This window comes from Myotis daubentonii, chromosome 9 (genome assembly GCF_963259705.1).
Source record: "Myotis daubentonii chromosome 9, mMyoDau2.1, whole genome shotgun sequence".
Lineage (NCBI taxonomy): Eukaryota > Metazoa > Chordata > Mammalia > Chiroptera > Vespertilionidae > Myotis > Myotis daubentonii.
Window position 1 is genome coordinate 10,004,143 of NC_081848.1, and position 16,022 is coordinate 10,020,164.

General features: G+C 39.8%; 1 protein-coding gene across 3 annotated transcripts in view; it reads left to right on the forward strand.

Annotated features, from left to right (window-relative positions):
* The window catches only part of DYNC2H1 (dynein cytoplasmic 2 heavy chain 1), a 305,024-nt gene that overhangs the window by 21,581 nt on the left and 267,421 nt on the right, over positions 1-16,022 (forward strand). For all 3 annotated transcript variants that reach the window (XM_059707923.1, XM_059707921.1, XM_059707922.1), the window contains exons 13-20: positions 1,597-1,692; positions 6,399-6,551; positions 7,214-7,312; positions 8,605-8,744; positions 8,829-9,057; positions 10,611-10,738; positions 14,297-14,412; positions 15,070-15,197. In XM_059707923.1, the coding sequence (XP_059563906.1) occupies positions 1,597-1,692; positions 6,399-6,551; positions 7,214-7,312; positions 8,605-8,744; positions 8,829-9,057; positions 10,611-10,738; positions 14,297-14,412; positions 15,070-15,197 (1,089 nt within the window). The remainder of the gene's footprint in view (positions 1-1,596; positions 1,693-6,398; positions 6,552-7,213; positions 7,313-8,604; positions 8,745-8,828; positions 9,058-10,610; positions 10,739-14,296; positions 14,413-15,069; positions 15,198-16,022) is intronic.

Sequence of the window (16,022 nt, forward strand, 5' to 3'; positions counted from 1 at the left end):
GATGTATTGGGAAGTCATTGGAAGGTTTTGAGTTTGCAAAAGGGGTGTGATTTATGTTTAAGAAAGGACCGCTCTGGTTGATTCGGAGACTTGGCATAGACAGTAGGAGGCACTACTGGGAAACAGACCAGTTAGGGGACTGCTTCACTGGCCTTGCCAGGAGATGAGGTGCTTGGAGCGGGGTGGGATTGATGGGGGGGGGGGTGAAGGAGATGAGGTGCTTGGAGCGGGGTGGGATTGATGGGGGGGGGTGAAGGAGATGAGGTGCTTGGAGTGGGTGGGATTGATGGGGGGGTGAAGGAGATGAGGTGCTTGGAGCGGGGTGGGATTGATGGGTGGGTGAAGGAGATGAGGTGCTTGGAGTGCGGTGGGATTGATGGGGGGGTGAAGGAGATGAGGTTCTTGGAGTGGGTGGGATTGATGGTGGGGTGAAGGAGATGAGGTGCTTGGAGTGGGGTGGGATTGATGGGGGGGTGAAGGAGATGAGGTGCTTGGAGTGGGTGGGATTGATGGGTGGGTGAAGGAGATGAGGTGCTTGGAGCGGGGTGGGATTGATGGTGGGGTGAAGGAGATGAGGTGCTTGGAGCGGGGTGGGATTGATGGGTGGGTGAAGGAGATGAGGTGCTTGGAGTGCGGTGGGATTGATGGGGGGGTGAAGGAGATGAGGGTGCTTGGAGCGGGGTGGGATTGATGGGGGGGTGAAGGAGATGAGGGTGCTTGGAGTGGGTGGGATTGATGGGGGGGTGAAGGAGATGAGGTGCTTGGAGCGGGGTGGGATTGATGGTGGGGTGAAGGAGATGAGGTTCTTGGAGTGGGTGGGATTGATGGGGGGGTGAAGGAGATGAGGTGCTTGGAGTGGGGTGGGATTGATGGGGGGGTGAAGGAGATGAGGGTGCTTGGAGTGGGTGGGATTGATGGGGGGGTGAAGGAGATGAGGGTGCTTGGAGCGGTGTGGGATTGATGGAGGGGTGAAGGAGATGAGGGTGCTTGGAGCGGGGTGGGATTGATGGGGGGGTGAAGGAGATGAGGGTGCTTGGAGTGGGGTGGGATTGATGGAGGGGTGAAGAAGCTGGATTCAATATAAATTATCACAGTATATAGTCAATAGACTTCACTAATGTGGAATGTGAGAGAAGAGTAAGGAAAATGCAGATATATATGTCTTTTGGTCTAAGAAATGTATAAGTCATTGTGTTATATACTAGAAAAGGAATGAGCAGGTTTGGAGAGTTGCAAGGATTAAGAGTTCAGGTTTTGTTTTTTTTTGTTTTTTTAGCACTTACCATGCTTTTCTGGTTTCCTCTGTGTTCTCTGTGAGACTGTGTACTTTTTGAGTCCAGGAACTAGGTTTTATAATCTTTGTTTAATTAGCCCCAGGACATGCCTTGGCAAATTATAGGAGGTCAACACATATTTGCTTGTTGAGTATAATAATACATGCATAAATGCAATAATGGAGATGAAAAGAGTCTATTTTTAAATCCTAGAATTGAGAAGAATTATTATTTCCATTCAGACAACGAAAAATGAAGAAAAATTAAAAATTAAGTACACTATTTATTACTGACTTTTGCTAATTGGACTTTTACTTTGTAGGTGGCACATTTTTACAATTCTATCGATCAGCAGATGATTCAGAGTCAGAGACCAATGATGTTACAATCTGCCTTAGCATTTGAACAGATAATTAAGGTAAATGGACTTTTTATGTTTTTATAATTAGTTTTTACATGTGAAGTATTTCTTATTTCTTAGATTTTTTAGTATATCCTTCAGCTCAATATAGCCATTGATCTAAGGCTTTTTATTTTTATAATCCTCACCTGAGGATATTTTTCCATTGATTTTTAGAGAAAGTTGAAGGGAGAGGAAGAGACAGAGGAAGAGAAACATCAATGTGAGAGAGACACATCAATTCGTTGCCTCCTGCACGTGCCCCAGTCAGGATGGAACCTGCATTGAGGTACATGCCCTTGACCATAATTGAACCCGGCCACTTCAGTCTTCAGGCCAACGCTCTATCCACTAAGTCAAACCAAGTAGGGTGATCTAAGGCTTTATTTTGCTCTCCAATGATTTCCTTCACTTTTAACAAGTAACATTTTTTTCCAACTGTAGATTTAAATGGTTATGTTTCACATATTTTTGTGTTGATTTAGAATTAACATATATAACATATAATTCGTATGCTATTATATTTACTTATTCACTGAAGTATGACATGATCCTTACATACAGACTAGTGCTTTTCCATCAACAACTGGTTTTACTTATTTATTTAATTAAAAAAATAACATGATTATATTTCAATAAACAACTTCTGTACAACTAAAAATTAAAACTCCACAGTAAAACAGTAACAAAAACATGGTATTGAATTTGGAATGCATGACAAATGGTTAATATCTTTAATCATAAATGAGCTTTTATGAACCAGTAACAAAGACACAAATTTAAGATTTATTTGCTCTTTGTGCTTATTGAAATATCCACACATATGAAATTAGGAACACCCACAACAATTTTAAATGTAGATGTTACTATGTGATTGTTAGCCTTTTGAAATCTACATTTTTAGTGTTCTTAAACATGATATATTTGAAAAATTATGTAGAAGAAGAATATGCCCTTTTATTCTTTTTTTTTCTTGTCTCTTTTTACCCTTTTATTCTTTTTTTTTAATTTAAAATCTTTATTGTTGAAAGTATTACTTGAAAGTAGATAACTAGTTGTGTCATGGTCCTGAAGACCACGCCCAGGTTCTGTGATTTGTTAGGAGGACTCACAGGACCCACAGCAGTAATTTATTACAGTGAGAGGTTGCAAAGCAAAGTCAGTGAAAAGCAGTGTGTGTGGGGTGAAGACCTGGGGCAACCAGGTGGGAGCTTTTAAGAGTCCTCCCAGTGGAGTCACACAGGGCCTGGTTAATTCTCCCAGCAACAAGTTGTAACACAGTGCACTGTTGTCTTACTGGGGAAGATCATTAGCAACTTAGTGCCCAGGTTTTAATTAGAGGCTGGTCATGTAGGAATCTTCAGCCCAGTATGTACCAAAATTCCGGTCCCCTGAAGAAAATCAAGCGTTCAGCATAAACCGTATTGTTTAGGTACCGCGAGCCACTCCTAAAATTAGCGTGGTGGCAACCCTCCCAAACTCCAGGTTCCCAGCGGCCTGTTAAGGGCTGATCTCTTACGTAGGCTTTTTCAGGGATGATAATCAGACTTGCTACGTTAACTCTTTTCTGCACACTAGTACTCAGGCTTAAAATGAACTAGAAGTTATATAAATCTACATGAAATCTATACACAAACTGATATAAAACCTATAAAAAATTTACAGATATTATAAAAACCATTTTTCCTGTTGCCAAAGCTCAATACAAGTTTATAATGGAAAAAATTAAAAAATCTAGGTAAACAAAGAAAAACAAAACAAAACAAAACGGTCTTCTAATCTTACCACCAAGAGATGGCTATTCTCAACAGTCTGGTGTAGAGCCTTTTAAACTTTGCTTTCTATGTATATTTAAAAGTGTACTTTTTGGACTTGGGATCGTATTTTATTATTTTGATCTTTTCACCTAATATATAGAATATATATATATTTTAATTCTTTATTGATTAAAGTATTACATATGTCTCTTTTCCCCCCCCATTGACCTCTCCCTGGCCACTCCCACCCCCCAACACATACCCTCCCCGCCCTAGTGTCTGTGTCCATTGGTTATTTCAATTGTAAGCCTTTAGAGCTTTTTCTTTTCTAATAAATGTATTCAAAATAATACCTTGAGCCCTTGCTGGTTTGGGTCAGTGGTTAGAGCATCGGCCTATGGACTGAGGGTTGTGAATTAGATTCCTGTCATGTGCGCATACCTTGGTTGCATGCTTGAACCCCATCACTGGTTGGGGTGTGTGTGGAAGGCAACCAATTGACGTGTCTCTCTCACATTGATATTTCTCTTTCTTTGTATCTCTCCCTTCCTTCCACTCTCTCCAAAAATCAATGGAAAAAGTATCCCCGGATGAGGATTAACAACAACAACAACAAAAATATCTTCATATTTTTGAAGAGAAAACTCATATTAAGAAATTGGGTTGTGAGAACTACATACTTATATGTAACATGTTAAATGAGACATAGTGGTGGATAAAACACTGAGATAGGAGGAGAGAGAACACTGAGGTTCTTTGTAATTCTTTGGCCATGCCATACCCAGTTTGGCTCAGTAGTTAGAGTGTTGGCTTTTGGGCTGAAGGGATGTGGTTTCAATTATGGTCAAGTGCATGTACCTCGGTTGCAGGCTCAATCCCTGGCCCCGGTTTCTCTCTCTGTCTCTACCCATCTGTTCCACTTCCTTAAAAAAAAAAAATCAATTAGAAAAATATCCTCAGGTGAGGATTAACAATAACAAAAATAATAATAATTCTCTGACCACTCACTATCTTGTAGTATACCGGAAGGATTCTATTTTCATATTCTTAAGGAATACAATGTTAAGTTCCATGTAATAATCCTATATAATAAAAGCCTAATGTGTTAAGTGTCCGGTCGTCTGGTCGGCTGTTCAACCATCAAAGCATAATATGTTAATGATATGCTAAGGCCACTCAACCGCTCACTATGACATGCACTGACCACCGGAGGGCAGACACTCCAACTGGTACATTAGCTTGCTGCTGGGGTCCAGCCAATCGGGACTGAGGGAGATGGGCCGGACATGCCCTGGAGCCCTCCTGCGGTCCCTCCCCGGCTGGCCAACCTCTCGTGTCCCTCCCTGGCCCCGATCGTGCACTGGTGGGGTCCCTCGGCCTGGCCTGTGCCCTCTCGCAACCCAGAACCCCTCTGGGGATGTCAGAGAGCTGGTTTCGGCCTGATCCCGCAGACCAGGCCGAGGGACCCCACTGGTGCACAAATTCGTGCACTGGGCTTCTAGTTATCAATAAATGCTTTAGAACTGATTCACAGAGTATTTTATTGAATTTATTATATAACTAGAGGCCCAGTGCATGAATTCGTGCATGGGTGGGGTTCCTTGGGAACCCCCCCCATGGAGATCGGGCCCCAGCTCGTGCCCCCAGCCTTGCGGCCCCAGCTCGTGGCCACAGCCTCACAGCCCTATAGCCCCATCTGGCATCCCACCTTGACCTGGTGTCACCCCCTCACCTGCTCCACCGTCCTGCCTGTGGAGCGATCAATCGGGACTGGGCCCCCTACCCGGCTCCCTTAGCGCCTGGGAGCTGGGTGGCGGCCCTGCCCCCCTCTGCCACTGCTGGTCACTGTCTGCAGACGATCTGCGGGTCTATCAGGCCCCCACTTGCACCTGCCTTGGCCAGGCACTGCTTGCTCACCTGTTCCACCATCCCGCTGCGGTCCCGCTCTCATCAGGGTCCATCAGGGCCAGCAGTGCCTCCACTGCCGCCCGCTGCCAGCGCTGTGTTGCCAACACCTGCCATGTTCTGCGCCGCCCCCTGGTGGTCAGCGCATATTATAGTGGGTGGTCGAACTCCCGGTCGAACGACTGCCTGAGTGGACAATTTGCATATTAGGCTTTTATTATATAGGATATTTTAATTTCATTTACTCATCATCTATTTATTGAGGCTCTTCTGTATTCTAGAAACTTGCTATACCTTACTATTTCAATTGGTATCGAAACCTTCTATTATGTCTCTCTATCCTCTCCCCTCTTACATATTTGTCTTAGGTATTCCCTCTACATATGCAGAGCACAACATCAGATGTTGTTATAAAATTTTCATTTCAATAATCTAATATGACTTAGGAAACTCATGAGAAGTAGCATAGTTCAGCCCATCGACATTACCTTGGCAGGCGAGTTTGAGTGCTGCCTGCTTTTGCTAAGCAGGGGATGGAAGATCAGCTCTCTACTTGGTCTCACTGAAATATCAGAGAGGTGTTTTTTATTGGTGTTGGCTTGAGCAGGGTGGGTATTGCTAAAAGGGTTTTCTGGTAGGCTACTGTTTTCCTAGGCCTTTGATGAGAAGAAATAGGCGTTTTCTGGAGCTTTATTTGTCTGACCCTCTAGGTTGGAGGCGTCTCCAGTGTCCTTTCCTGGAGATATGGAGACAGTAGGGAAAGGTATCTTTTCCTTAATTTGCAAGATTTGTTCACTGTCTATTTCTTATTTCAGCCTTTCACTTTTCCTATGATTGTTTGTTATGTTAGGTACAGGGTTTTTTACTTGTAAGAGGGAGAACCTGGAAGGAATGAGGCTACTCAATGTTGATCAGATTGCCTTATCATTTATAAAATGGGAATATTATGCTCTTTTTATTGCAGGTCGGTGTTAGGAATTATTGGACTTATGATGTAGAATATGGAATTTTTGGGGAAAAAGTAATGCATTTAAATACTAAATGCCATTTGTTGTACCTTAGAATTCAAAAGCTGGAAGTGGGGGAAAGTCACAGATTACTTGGGATAATCCCGGTGAGTTAGAAGTCTACATCCAAAAGCTCCAAAGTGCTGCTGACCAACTTGCCACTGAAAATAGGAAGCTGAGAAAATGGCACACTACGTTTTGTGAAAAGGTATACTTTATAAAATGGAATGAGCTATGAATAGTATTGTTTAAAGTAATTAGAATATAATTTAAAATAACTTCTTACTTGGGAATAACTTGAGACTTAAAGTTGTAAAACTAGAACAGAGTTCATTCATACTACACTTTGTCTAGTGTCCCCTGTTAAGAACTTATATAACTATGTTAGAGTTAACAAAACTAGGAAATAAGCTGCTTTTGAATTTTGCAGTTTCTCCACTATTCCGTTTTCTTTTGCAAGGATCCAATCCAGGATCCCTTCTTGCATTTAGTTGTTGAGTCTCTGGAGTCTCCTCCTCCTTAGTCTTTGCTTGTTTTTCATGACCTTGAAACTTTTGATGAATACTTGTCACTGATCTTGTAGAATATCTCTAGATTTGGGTTATATGGTATTTTCTCATGATTAAGTTAGCATTATGCCATTTGGGCTGGAATGTCACTGAAGTTCTATTTCGCCTTTCTCAGTGCATTGATCAGGTATTGGTATGTCATACTTTAGGTTGAGTTAACCTGGATCACTTAAAGTCGTGTCTGTCCAGTTTTTCCACTGAAAAGTTACCATTTCAGGTGATACTTTGAGACCGTTCTAATTTTTTTTTTTTATTGCTTAAAGTATTACAAAGGGTATTACATCGTTCTAATTTTTAACAGGTGGTAATTCTTATGAATATTGATCTGCTTCGGCAACAACAGCGTTGGAAAGATGGGTTACAGGAATTGAGAACTGGCTTAGCAAGTGTAGAAGCACAGGTAGAGTATATTTTACTTTGAAATATGTCTACACTTTGAAATATGACCATTTCAGAGAATATATGAATTTAATATATGAATTGCTGAAAAGTTTATCAAGGTTATTTATAAACCTTTACTAATGAATTACTGATAAAATTAGAATTTGATTGAATTATACATAAAGACCATAAAATAACAATGCATTTACATTTAAAAATATAAGAAATTTCTATTTGTCTTACAGAATAACAAATCTCTCAACTCAGAGTTTATAGTTTTTCTGACGTGGTGCTTAACTATTTATCATTCATTAGTTTTCTTTTAGGTAATTGTGACATCTATAGAACGCAAGGTTAAGTTTAGGCAGAAGCCTAAAGATTGAAATAACTCTGTATTAGAACTTTTTCCTTTTTTGAGCAAAATTTCAGTTCTGTTCACATTTTTATATAGGAAATGATGTAAGGAAAAGCAGTTAGCACAGTGCCTGCCACATATAGTATGTGGGCTGTTGGTTGAATATGAATTAGGTGGCTTATACATTTATATATATATATATGTATATATATATTTAAAAATATTTTTATTGATTTCAGAGAGGAAGGGAGAGGGAGAGAGATAGAAACATCAATGATGAGAATCATTGATCAGCTGCCTCCTGCACACCCATTACTGGGGATTGAGCCTGCAATCTGAACATGTGCCCTGACAGGAATTGAACCATGACCTCTTGGTTTATAGTTCGACGCTCAACCACTGAACATGCCCAGCTGAGCTGTATATATTTTTTAGTTTTTAGAACTTTAAGGAAAAAAAACCCCCAAACATTAAAGTGTTAGAATTGATATATTTATGGTTATATGGAAGCAAAAGATTATATAAACTATCCTGAGCATTTTAATATTTAAACTTAACATGTTTTAAAATGTGGAAGGTTTACTTAAGGGGTGAGAAGTGAAGGAAAGAGCTATACTCGATGGGGATTTTTGCAAAAAGACTAAAAAGTTCACAAAAAAACCTGTTGTTCCTTTTACTGTAAACATAAAGTCTGATTCTAAAATATACTTATAACTTAATTTTAAAAATTTTACTGATTTTTGTATTCCATTTATAAACATGAAAATTAGAGATTTTTTACTTTATATAACCTCTCATACTACAAGTAGTAATTAAGGAGTTGCTTATTTTAAGATATTTAAAAATAAGTTTTTGATTGCTTATAATTTTACTCTATATGATATGAAAGCATTAACCCTCATTCTACTATCTATTTATTTAATTTTTAAATAAAAAATGTAAATATAACATATTAGGGATTCCAAGCAAGTGACATGCATGCGTGGAAGCTGCACTGGAATCATCAGCTGTACAAAGCTCTGGAGCATCAGTATCAGATGGGCTTAGAAGCACTTAATGAGAATCTTCCCGAAATTAATATAGACTTACTGTACAAGTAAGATTTTTTTGAAACCCAGTTTACTTTTCATTCTAAAATTTTCTAATAACTTACATCTTAAAGTTACTTATTTACTTGCAGACAAGGACGGTTACAATTCAGGCCTCCTTTTGAAGAAATCCGTGCTAAATATTACAGAGAAATGAAGAGATTTATCGGCATTCCTAATCAGTTTAAGGGAGTGGGTGAGGCAGGAGATGAATCTATTTTTTCTGTTATGATTGATAGAAATGCAAGTGGATTTCTGACTATTTTCAGAAAAGCAGAAGATTTGTTTAGGAGATTGTCAGCTGTTTTACACCAACATAAGGTATGGAACATGTAATTTTTCATCTTTCTGTTATAATATTTCACCTGGTTGGTTGAATTAGTATTACATACACAAACCAATAATTTGCATTGTGTGATATAAAATAAAAATATTGCAAACCAGAAAGCTGGGATTAAGGATTCTTATACAGGGTAGGTTTTTGCGACAGATAATTTATTTCTTTGACTATTTGAAGATTGAGAAAGTAGCTTTTTAAAAGATTGTTCTGTCAACTTGGAATGTTGTGCCAGTTTTAATTCCTTTTAGGGAAATATATCATTTTCTTCATTCTTTGGAACAAGAGCAATCCATGGAGGGAAGCCTTTGAAGTGAATGAAATTGAGATGATATGATTAAACATTTTGCTTTTGTTTAAGTGTATTATTACCACTAACTCTAAAGATAAACCCTAATTGCATTCATTGCTCATTGATATTGATTCTAAGACTATGACTAGGAATTCAACCAGTTTTTTAACTGCCACTGCAATGCTTCTGCATTTTAAACTTCTAGAATAACTTGAATATGAATATTTTCAGATTTGAAGCTTGGAGTGGCTCTTGGCTTAAAAGTAGTGAGTCTATCTTAGTATATATCAAATTTGATAAGATAATATAAAGTAAGGGTTTTTTAGGTTTCTTCAACAAAATTTTATGAACAGTTTTTTTTTAAAGAAATTTTTTATTTTATTTTATTTTTTAAATATATTTTATTGATTTTTTACAGAGAGGAAGGGAGAGGGATAGAGGGTTAGAAATATTGACGAGAGAGAAACATCGATCAGCTGCCTCCTGCACACCTCCTACTGGGGATGTGCCCGCAACCAAGGTACATGCCCTTGATTGGAATCGAACCTGGGACCTTTCAGTCTGCAGGCCAACACTCTATCCACTGAGCCAAACCGGTTAGGGCTGATCACTCTATTTTTATATTGTCATTAGAGGCCAGGTGCACAGATTCGTGCACCAGTGGGGTCCCTCAGCCTGGCCTGCGCCCTCTCGCAATCCGACATCCCCCGAAGGATGTAGTAGTATGCGAACCGGCAGGGAGCTGGGGAGGAGCCCGAGCACCTGGGCTGGGCGGCATGCTGCTCCTGCTCATTCCAGTCCCGCTGTGCCTGCTGCTGCTGTTCAGTAGCGCACTGCCGTGGAGCCACGAGAGGCTTGTGCAGCTGCGCTCACCAGCTGTGAGCCTGGAGTCTGGTGCTCGTCAGTTAGCTGAGTGGTATTCCTACTGTAGGATCACACTGACCACCAGGGGGCATCTCCTGCATTGAGCGTCTACCCCCTGGTGGTCAGTGCACATCATAGCGACTGGTTAAATGGTCGTTCGGTAGTTTGGTCGCTTAGGCTTTTATATATATAGATGTTTCCCCTGTTCATTCTTTAGATGCATAGTAATGATTGTATTTATATACTTAAGTTGAAATTTACTTACAATTACACTTGTCCCTTTTTATTGGTTCGACCCTAATGTATATTAATAGTTGGACCATAAACTTTAGAATGTTAATTTATTAGTGCTATTTCTTTAATGATATTTTTCATTCTTAGGAATGGATTATAATTGGGCAAGTTGATATGGAAGCTCTCGTGGAAAAGCATCTTTCTACTGTTCATGATTGGGAAAAAAATTTTAAAGCACTGAAAATAAAAGGAAAAGAAGTAGAACGACTTCCAAGGTATTAGAAGTTAAAGTGATAGTTCTTTTGTACCAGATCAGCTTTGCCATGGGACAGTACTCTTCACTTAGTGGCAAGAAGTCAAGTCAGTTTCACACCTCCTCGAGCTCAGCTGTGACACTTGAATAGCATCTGAGTAGAGCTTGCTGACACTGAGAAGGTTCTCTTCTGAGACTCTGTTGGGGGAACATATTTGGGTAGACTAGATTGGGGAGGAGGATTCTATACGGATTTGGCATGAGGATCTAATATTTGATACGCATAGGCACTGTCTAAGAATGCTAAGAAGCTACTGCTGAGAGCACAGCAAAGGATAGAAAACTAATGACATTCGACTCTGCTTTAGTGCTGCTCTGTTTCCTTCCAGATGCCCTGGGAGGCACACAGTGTAGTGCCGCACCTAATATTGCCTTAAATGTGGAGGAAGCCCTCAGAGGGGCATCTCATAAACCAGTTACTTGAGAATATATCCCCCTCACTATCTGAAATTCATATAACTGGAACCACTTTATAATAAGCTCTATGAAAGGCCTTGTTCAATTGTGCATATCCTATCTAATAAAAGACAAAAATGGTAATTGGCGTACGACGATACCCTTTTCATTGGCTAATCAGGGCTATATGCAAATTAACTGCCAACTAAGATTGGCAGTTAACTGCCAACAAGATGGCGGTTAATTTGCATATGTAGGCACAATGCAGGGAGGCAAAAGGGAAAGCAGGAAGAAGCCCCCTGCCACTGACAGTGATCGGAAACCCAGGGGGGAGCTAAGAGCTGGGGGGCAGGGCAAAGGCGGCCCTGGGGCCGCCTTTGCCCTGCCCCCCAGCCATGATCAGAGAATCAGGCGCCTTTTCCGCCCTGGCCAGTGATAGCAGGAAGTAGGGGTGGAGCCAGCGATGGGAGCTGGGCACGGTCGAAGCTGGCAGTCCCAGGAGCTAGGGGTCCCTTGCCTGGGCCTAAAGCGGAGCCCACGATTGTGGGGCCGCTGCAGCTGTGGGTCCCCGCTGCCCGGGCCGGACACCTAGGCCAGAGGCATTAGGCCTGGGCAGGGGTGGAGCCTGCAACCGTGGGGAGCTGGGGGTCCCCTGCCCAGGCCTGACACCTCTGCCAGAGGCCTCAGGCCTGGTCAAGGGGCCGATCCGGTGATTGGTGATCGGAGGGTGATGAGGGTCCACTCCTCTGGCCGAGGCATCAGGCCTGGGTGGGGGGCGGAGCTGGGGATTGGGGCGATACGATGGTCCCCTTTCCCAGGCCTGAAGCCTGGGTCAGAGGCATCAGGCTTGGGCGGGGGGTGGAGCAAGTGATCAGAGGGAGATGGGGGTCCCCTGCCCAGGCATGATTCCTGGGCCAGAGGCCTCAGGTCTGGGCGGGGGCCAGAGCCAGTGATCAGGGGAAGATGGGGGTTCCCCTGTCCAAGCCTGACACCTCTGGCGGAGGCGTCAGGCCTGGGCAAGGGGCCTATCAGGCGATCGGAGGGTGATGGGGGTCTATGCCTCTGGCGGAGGCGTCAGGCCTGGGCAAGGGGCTGATCCTGCGATTGGAGGGTGATGGGGGTCAACGCATGAGGGCTCCCAGTATGTGAGAGGGGGCAGGCTGGGCTGAGGGACACTCCCCTCCCCACACACACCCAGTGCACGAATTTCGTGCACCGGGCCCCTAGTAGTATCTATAAAGGAAAATACCATTTTTATTAATTCATTTTTTTATTCTTTCTATAAATATTTAGTGAGCATTTATAACATGTAGAATTTTGTCCTATGGGAGTACAAAGATGAAGAAGACAGACTTTTTTTGTTAACTTTGTATAATTTAGCCCTTATATGAGATTTTCCTCAGGTGAACAAGTCTGATTCAACCTCTGTTTGTTTAGAACATTAAAATTTGCATTGAGAGTACCGTGCAAAGAATTAGTGTTCTTAAAAACACATGCCATTTTTCCTGATTATTAAAATACTGCATTTGTTTTATAATTTTTAAAAATAGTTTTAAAATTTTTGATTACTGTTGATATACAAGATTGTATTAATTTCAGGTGTACAACCCAGTGATTAGACATTTATCTAACTTACAAAGTGATCACCCTGATAAAGCTAGTACCTACTGACACCATTACATAGTAATTATAGTAGTTTTGACCATATTACCTATGCTGAACTTTATATCCCCTTGACTATTCTGTAACTATCAACTTTAAAGCACTGAAAATAAAGTACCTTTCCCACCCATTTTGTAATATTAGTATATGTACTTAGAAAATTTGGATCATACTATATTTTGCTATTTTTACTTAACACTATTTCAGTAGTATTTTTCCATGTTATTACCTAGTTCTCAAAAATGTGGTTTTTAATTGTGTGAATATACAATAATTTAGTCATTCCTACATTTGGCTTATTTCTAATTTTTCACTATTATAATTAATATTTGTATATAATCTTGGAGTCTGCCCTGAAAATTTCCTTAGGATAAATTCTGAAGGTGAAGTTATTAAGACAAAGAGCATGATGCCTGTTTTAAAAGTATTTGATACATATTGCTAATTTGCTCTTCACAAAAGTTGCATTTTTAAAAATACATGTTTTTTATTGATTTCAGAGAGGAAGGGAGAGAGAGATAGAAACATCAATGATTAGAAAGCATCATTGATTGGCTGCCTCCTGCACATCCCACACTGGGGATCGATCCTGGAACTCTGGCATGTGCCCCAATTAGGAATCGAACTGTGACCTCCTGGTTCATAGGTTGATGCTCAACCACTGAGCCACACTGGCCGGGAAAAAGTTGCATTTTTTAAAAACTATTGCCAATAAATCTGAGAGCTCTGTTCGCCGACACAATTGAACACATGAATTAACAATTCATTATATTTTTGTTATTTTGGTAGGTATAAATGTTATTTTTTTGTTTAATAATCTATATTCTCTTTCTACCCTTATTTTCTTTCCATTATCATTATTGTTTATACTTTGCAGAATAGTGAATATATTTTATAAGTATTTTAAAAATGTATGTTACATGCTGTGACAATTATATCTTGTGAATATTTAAATATATTCATGTTCATACATTAGTAATTTGTAATTGCTGCCTTTTTTATAAACATGATGGATGATCAAAACTGTAATATTATAGCTCTAGCTGGTTTGGCTCAGTGGATAGAACATCAGCCTGCAGATTGAAGGGTCCTGGGTTTGATTCTGGTCAAGGGCACATGCCTGGGTTGTGGGCTCCATACCCAGTAGACATCATTGATGTTTCCATCTCCCTCCCTCTCACTTCCTATCTGAAATCAATAAAAATATTTTTAAAAACCCCCAAACCTGTAATATTATAACAAAATAAATGAAAATTCATAATAGTAAGTATATGGCATTTTTTCTAAATGAAATGTAAATGTGCTTAAAGATCATACTAATACTTTTGAGTTACATTTGAAAATGTATTGCAGAAATACATTTTCAAATGTAACAGAAATGTACAGAAATGATATTATAATGCGAGTCTTTTTCTCTAATTTCTTTTTTTCATGTTAAAATGTGTCCATTGGCATTTTCCAGTGCTGTCAAGGTAGACTGCTTAAATATTAATTGTAGCCCTGTGAAGACTGTGATTGATGACCTCATCCAGAAGTTATTTGATGTGCTTGTGCTTTCTTTGAAGAAGTCTGTCCAGGGTAAAGACATTTTTATTTTTACATAATTTTATAATATAGAGGCATGTACTTTAATACATATACTTTAATAGTTATGAAGTATGAATCTCAGTGAAAATTAAAATAAAAACTGATATAGAAAGTATTATGAAATGTGCTTAAAATGATAACTTTAAGACAGCAGTAAAATCCATGTTCAACTCCTAAGAGATTTAAAAATTGAAGGCATTTTTATTATTTGAGTCTGAGCTAGTATCAGTGTGTTACATATGTTACTGAGAAAGGCAGATAATTCTGCTATAATGTGTTTCTTCTTATTCTTCAAATGATTACTATTTTACAATATATTACACTGTTTCTTGTTTTCTTTAAACTGAGATATTTTTGCATATTATTTAAAAGACTGAAAAATTTCCTAATTTTGAGTAAAATTTACTAAGAATGAGTATATTTTAACTTTTTACTCAAAATTTTAGAGTACAGTGTGAATCAACTTTCATGAAAAGAAATTTCCTTGCTTATTCTACATTTTGAAATTAAGTTTTATGAAAGCAAATTATAATTTAGGATTTAATGTATATTATTAGATTATTTCTAATCCTTCTTGATTTAGAAATTGTGTAAATGAATATTTTTGTTGGTAATAACATTTCTTATATTTTAATGTTACCTGTTCAGCTCATTTACATGAAATTGATGCATTTGTCAGTGAAGCTATGGAAGTCTTATCAATTATGCCCCAGTCTGTGGAAGAGATAGGTAATGCTAATGTGCAGTATTGTAAGCTACAAGAACAGAAGCCACAGGTGAGAATTACAAAGAAAGTTTAAAATTGATCTTATTTATTGGAGATGTTTAAATTAGGTATTTTTTGTGGCGATTTAGAAATAGCATATAATTTCAATATTACAATGACGTCCATATAATCTAGTCCAAATGGTTAGTTCATGATTAGACACGTGATATTATGTTGGTATAATGAAACAGTAACAATAATGCCAGTGTTAAAAAGGAATGATCTCTTACTCTTTGTGACATCATGTATGAACCTGGGGATTATTATGCCAAGCTACGTAAATAAGCCAGACAAAGACAAATATCACATGATCGGACTTACATGTGGAATCTAATGAACAAAATAAACTGATAAACAAAATAGGTCCGGAGGCATGGATGCATGAAACAGACTGACAGATCTCAGAGGGGAGCGTGATAGGGGGCTGGAAGAGATTAACGAAAGAACTTATATGCATACTAGAGGCCCGTTGCATGAAGAGATTCGTGCAATAGGCCTTCTTTCCCCTGGCTGCTGGCACCAGTTTTTCTCTGGCACCTGGGACCCAGGCCTTCCCTCTGGCTGCAGCGGAGAAGCCAAGCCTCTTCAGTCTTCAGTCGTCTTCAGTCTTTGCTCTGTGCCTGCATATGCAAATTAACCGCCATCTTTGTTGGGCTAATTTGCATGCTCATCCTGATTGGCTGGTGGGCGTAGCAGAGTGACACCAATTTGCATGTTTCTCTTTTATTAGTGTAGATATACATAGACCTTGGACACAGACAACAGTGTGCTAAAGGCCTGGGATGGGGCAGGGGCTGGGTAAAGCGGGAAAATGGGGGACATATGTAATACTGTC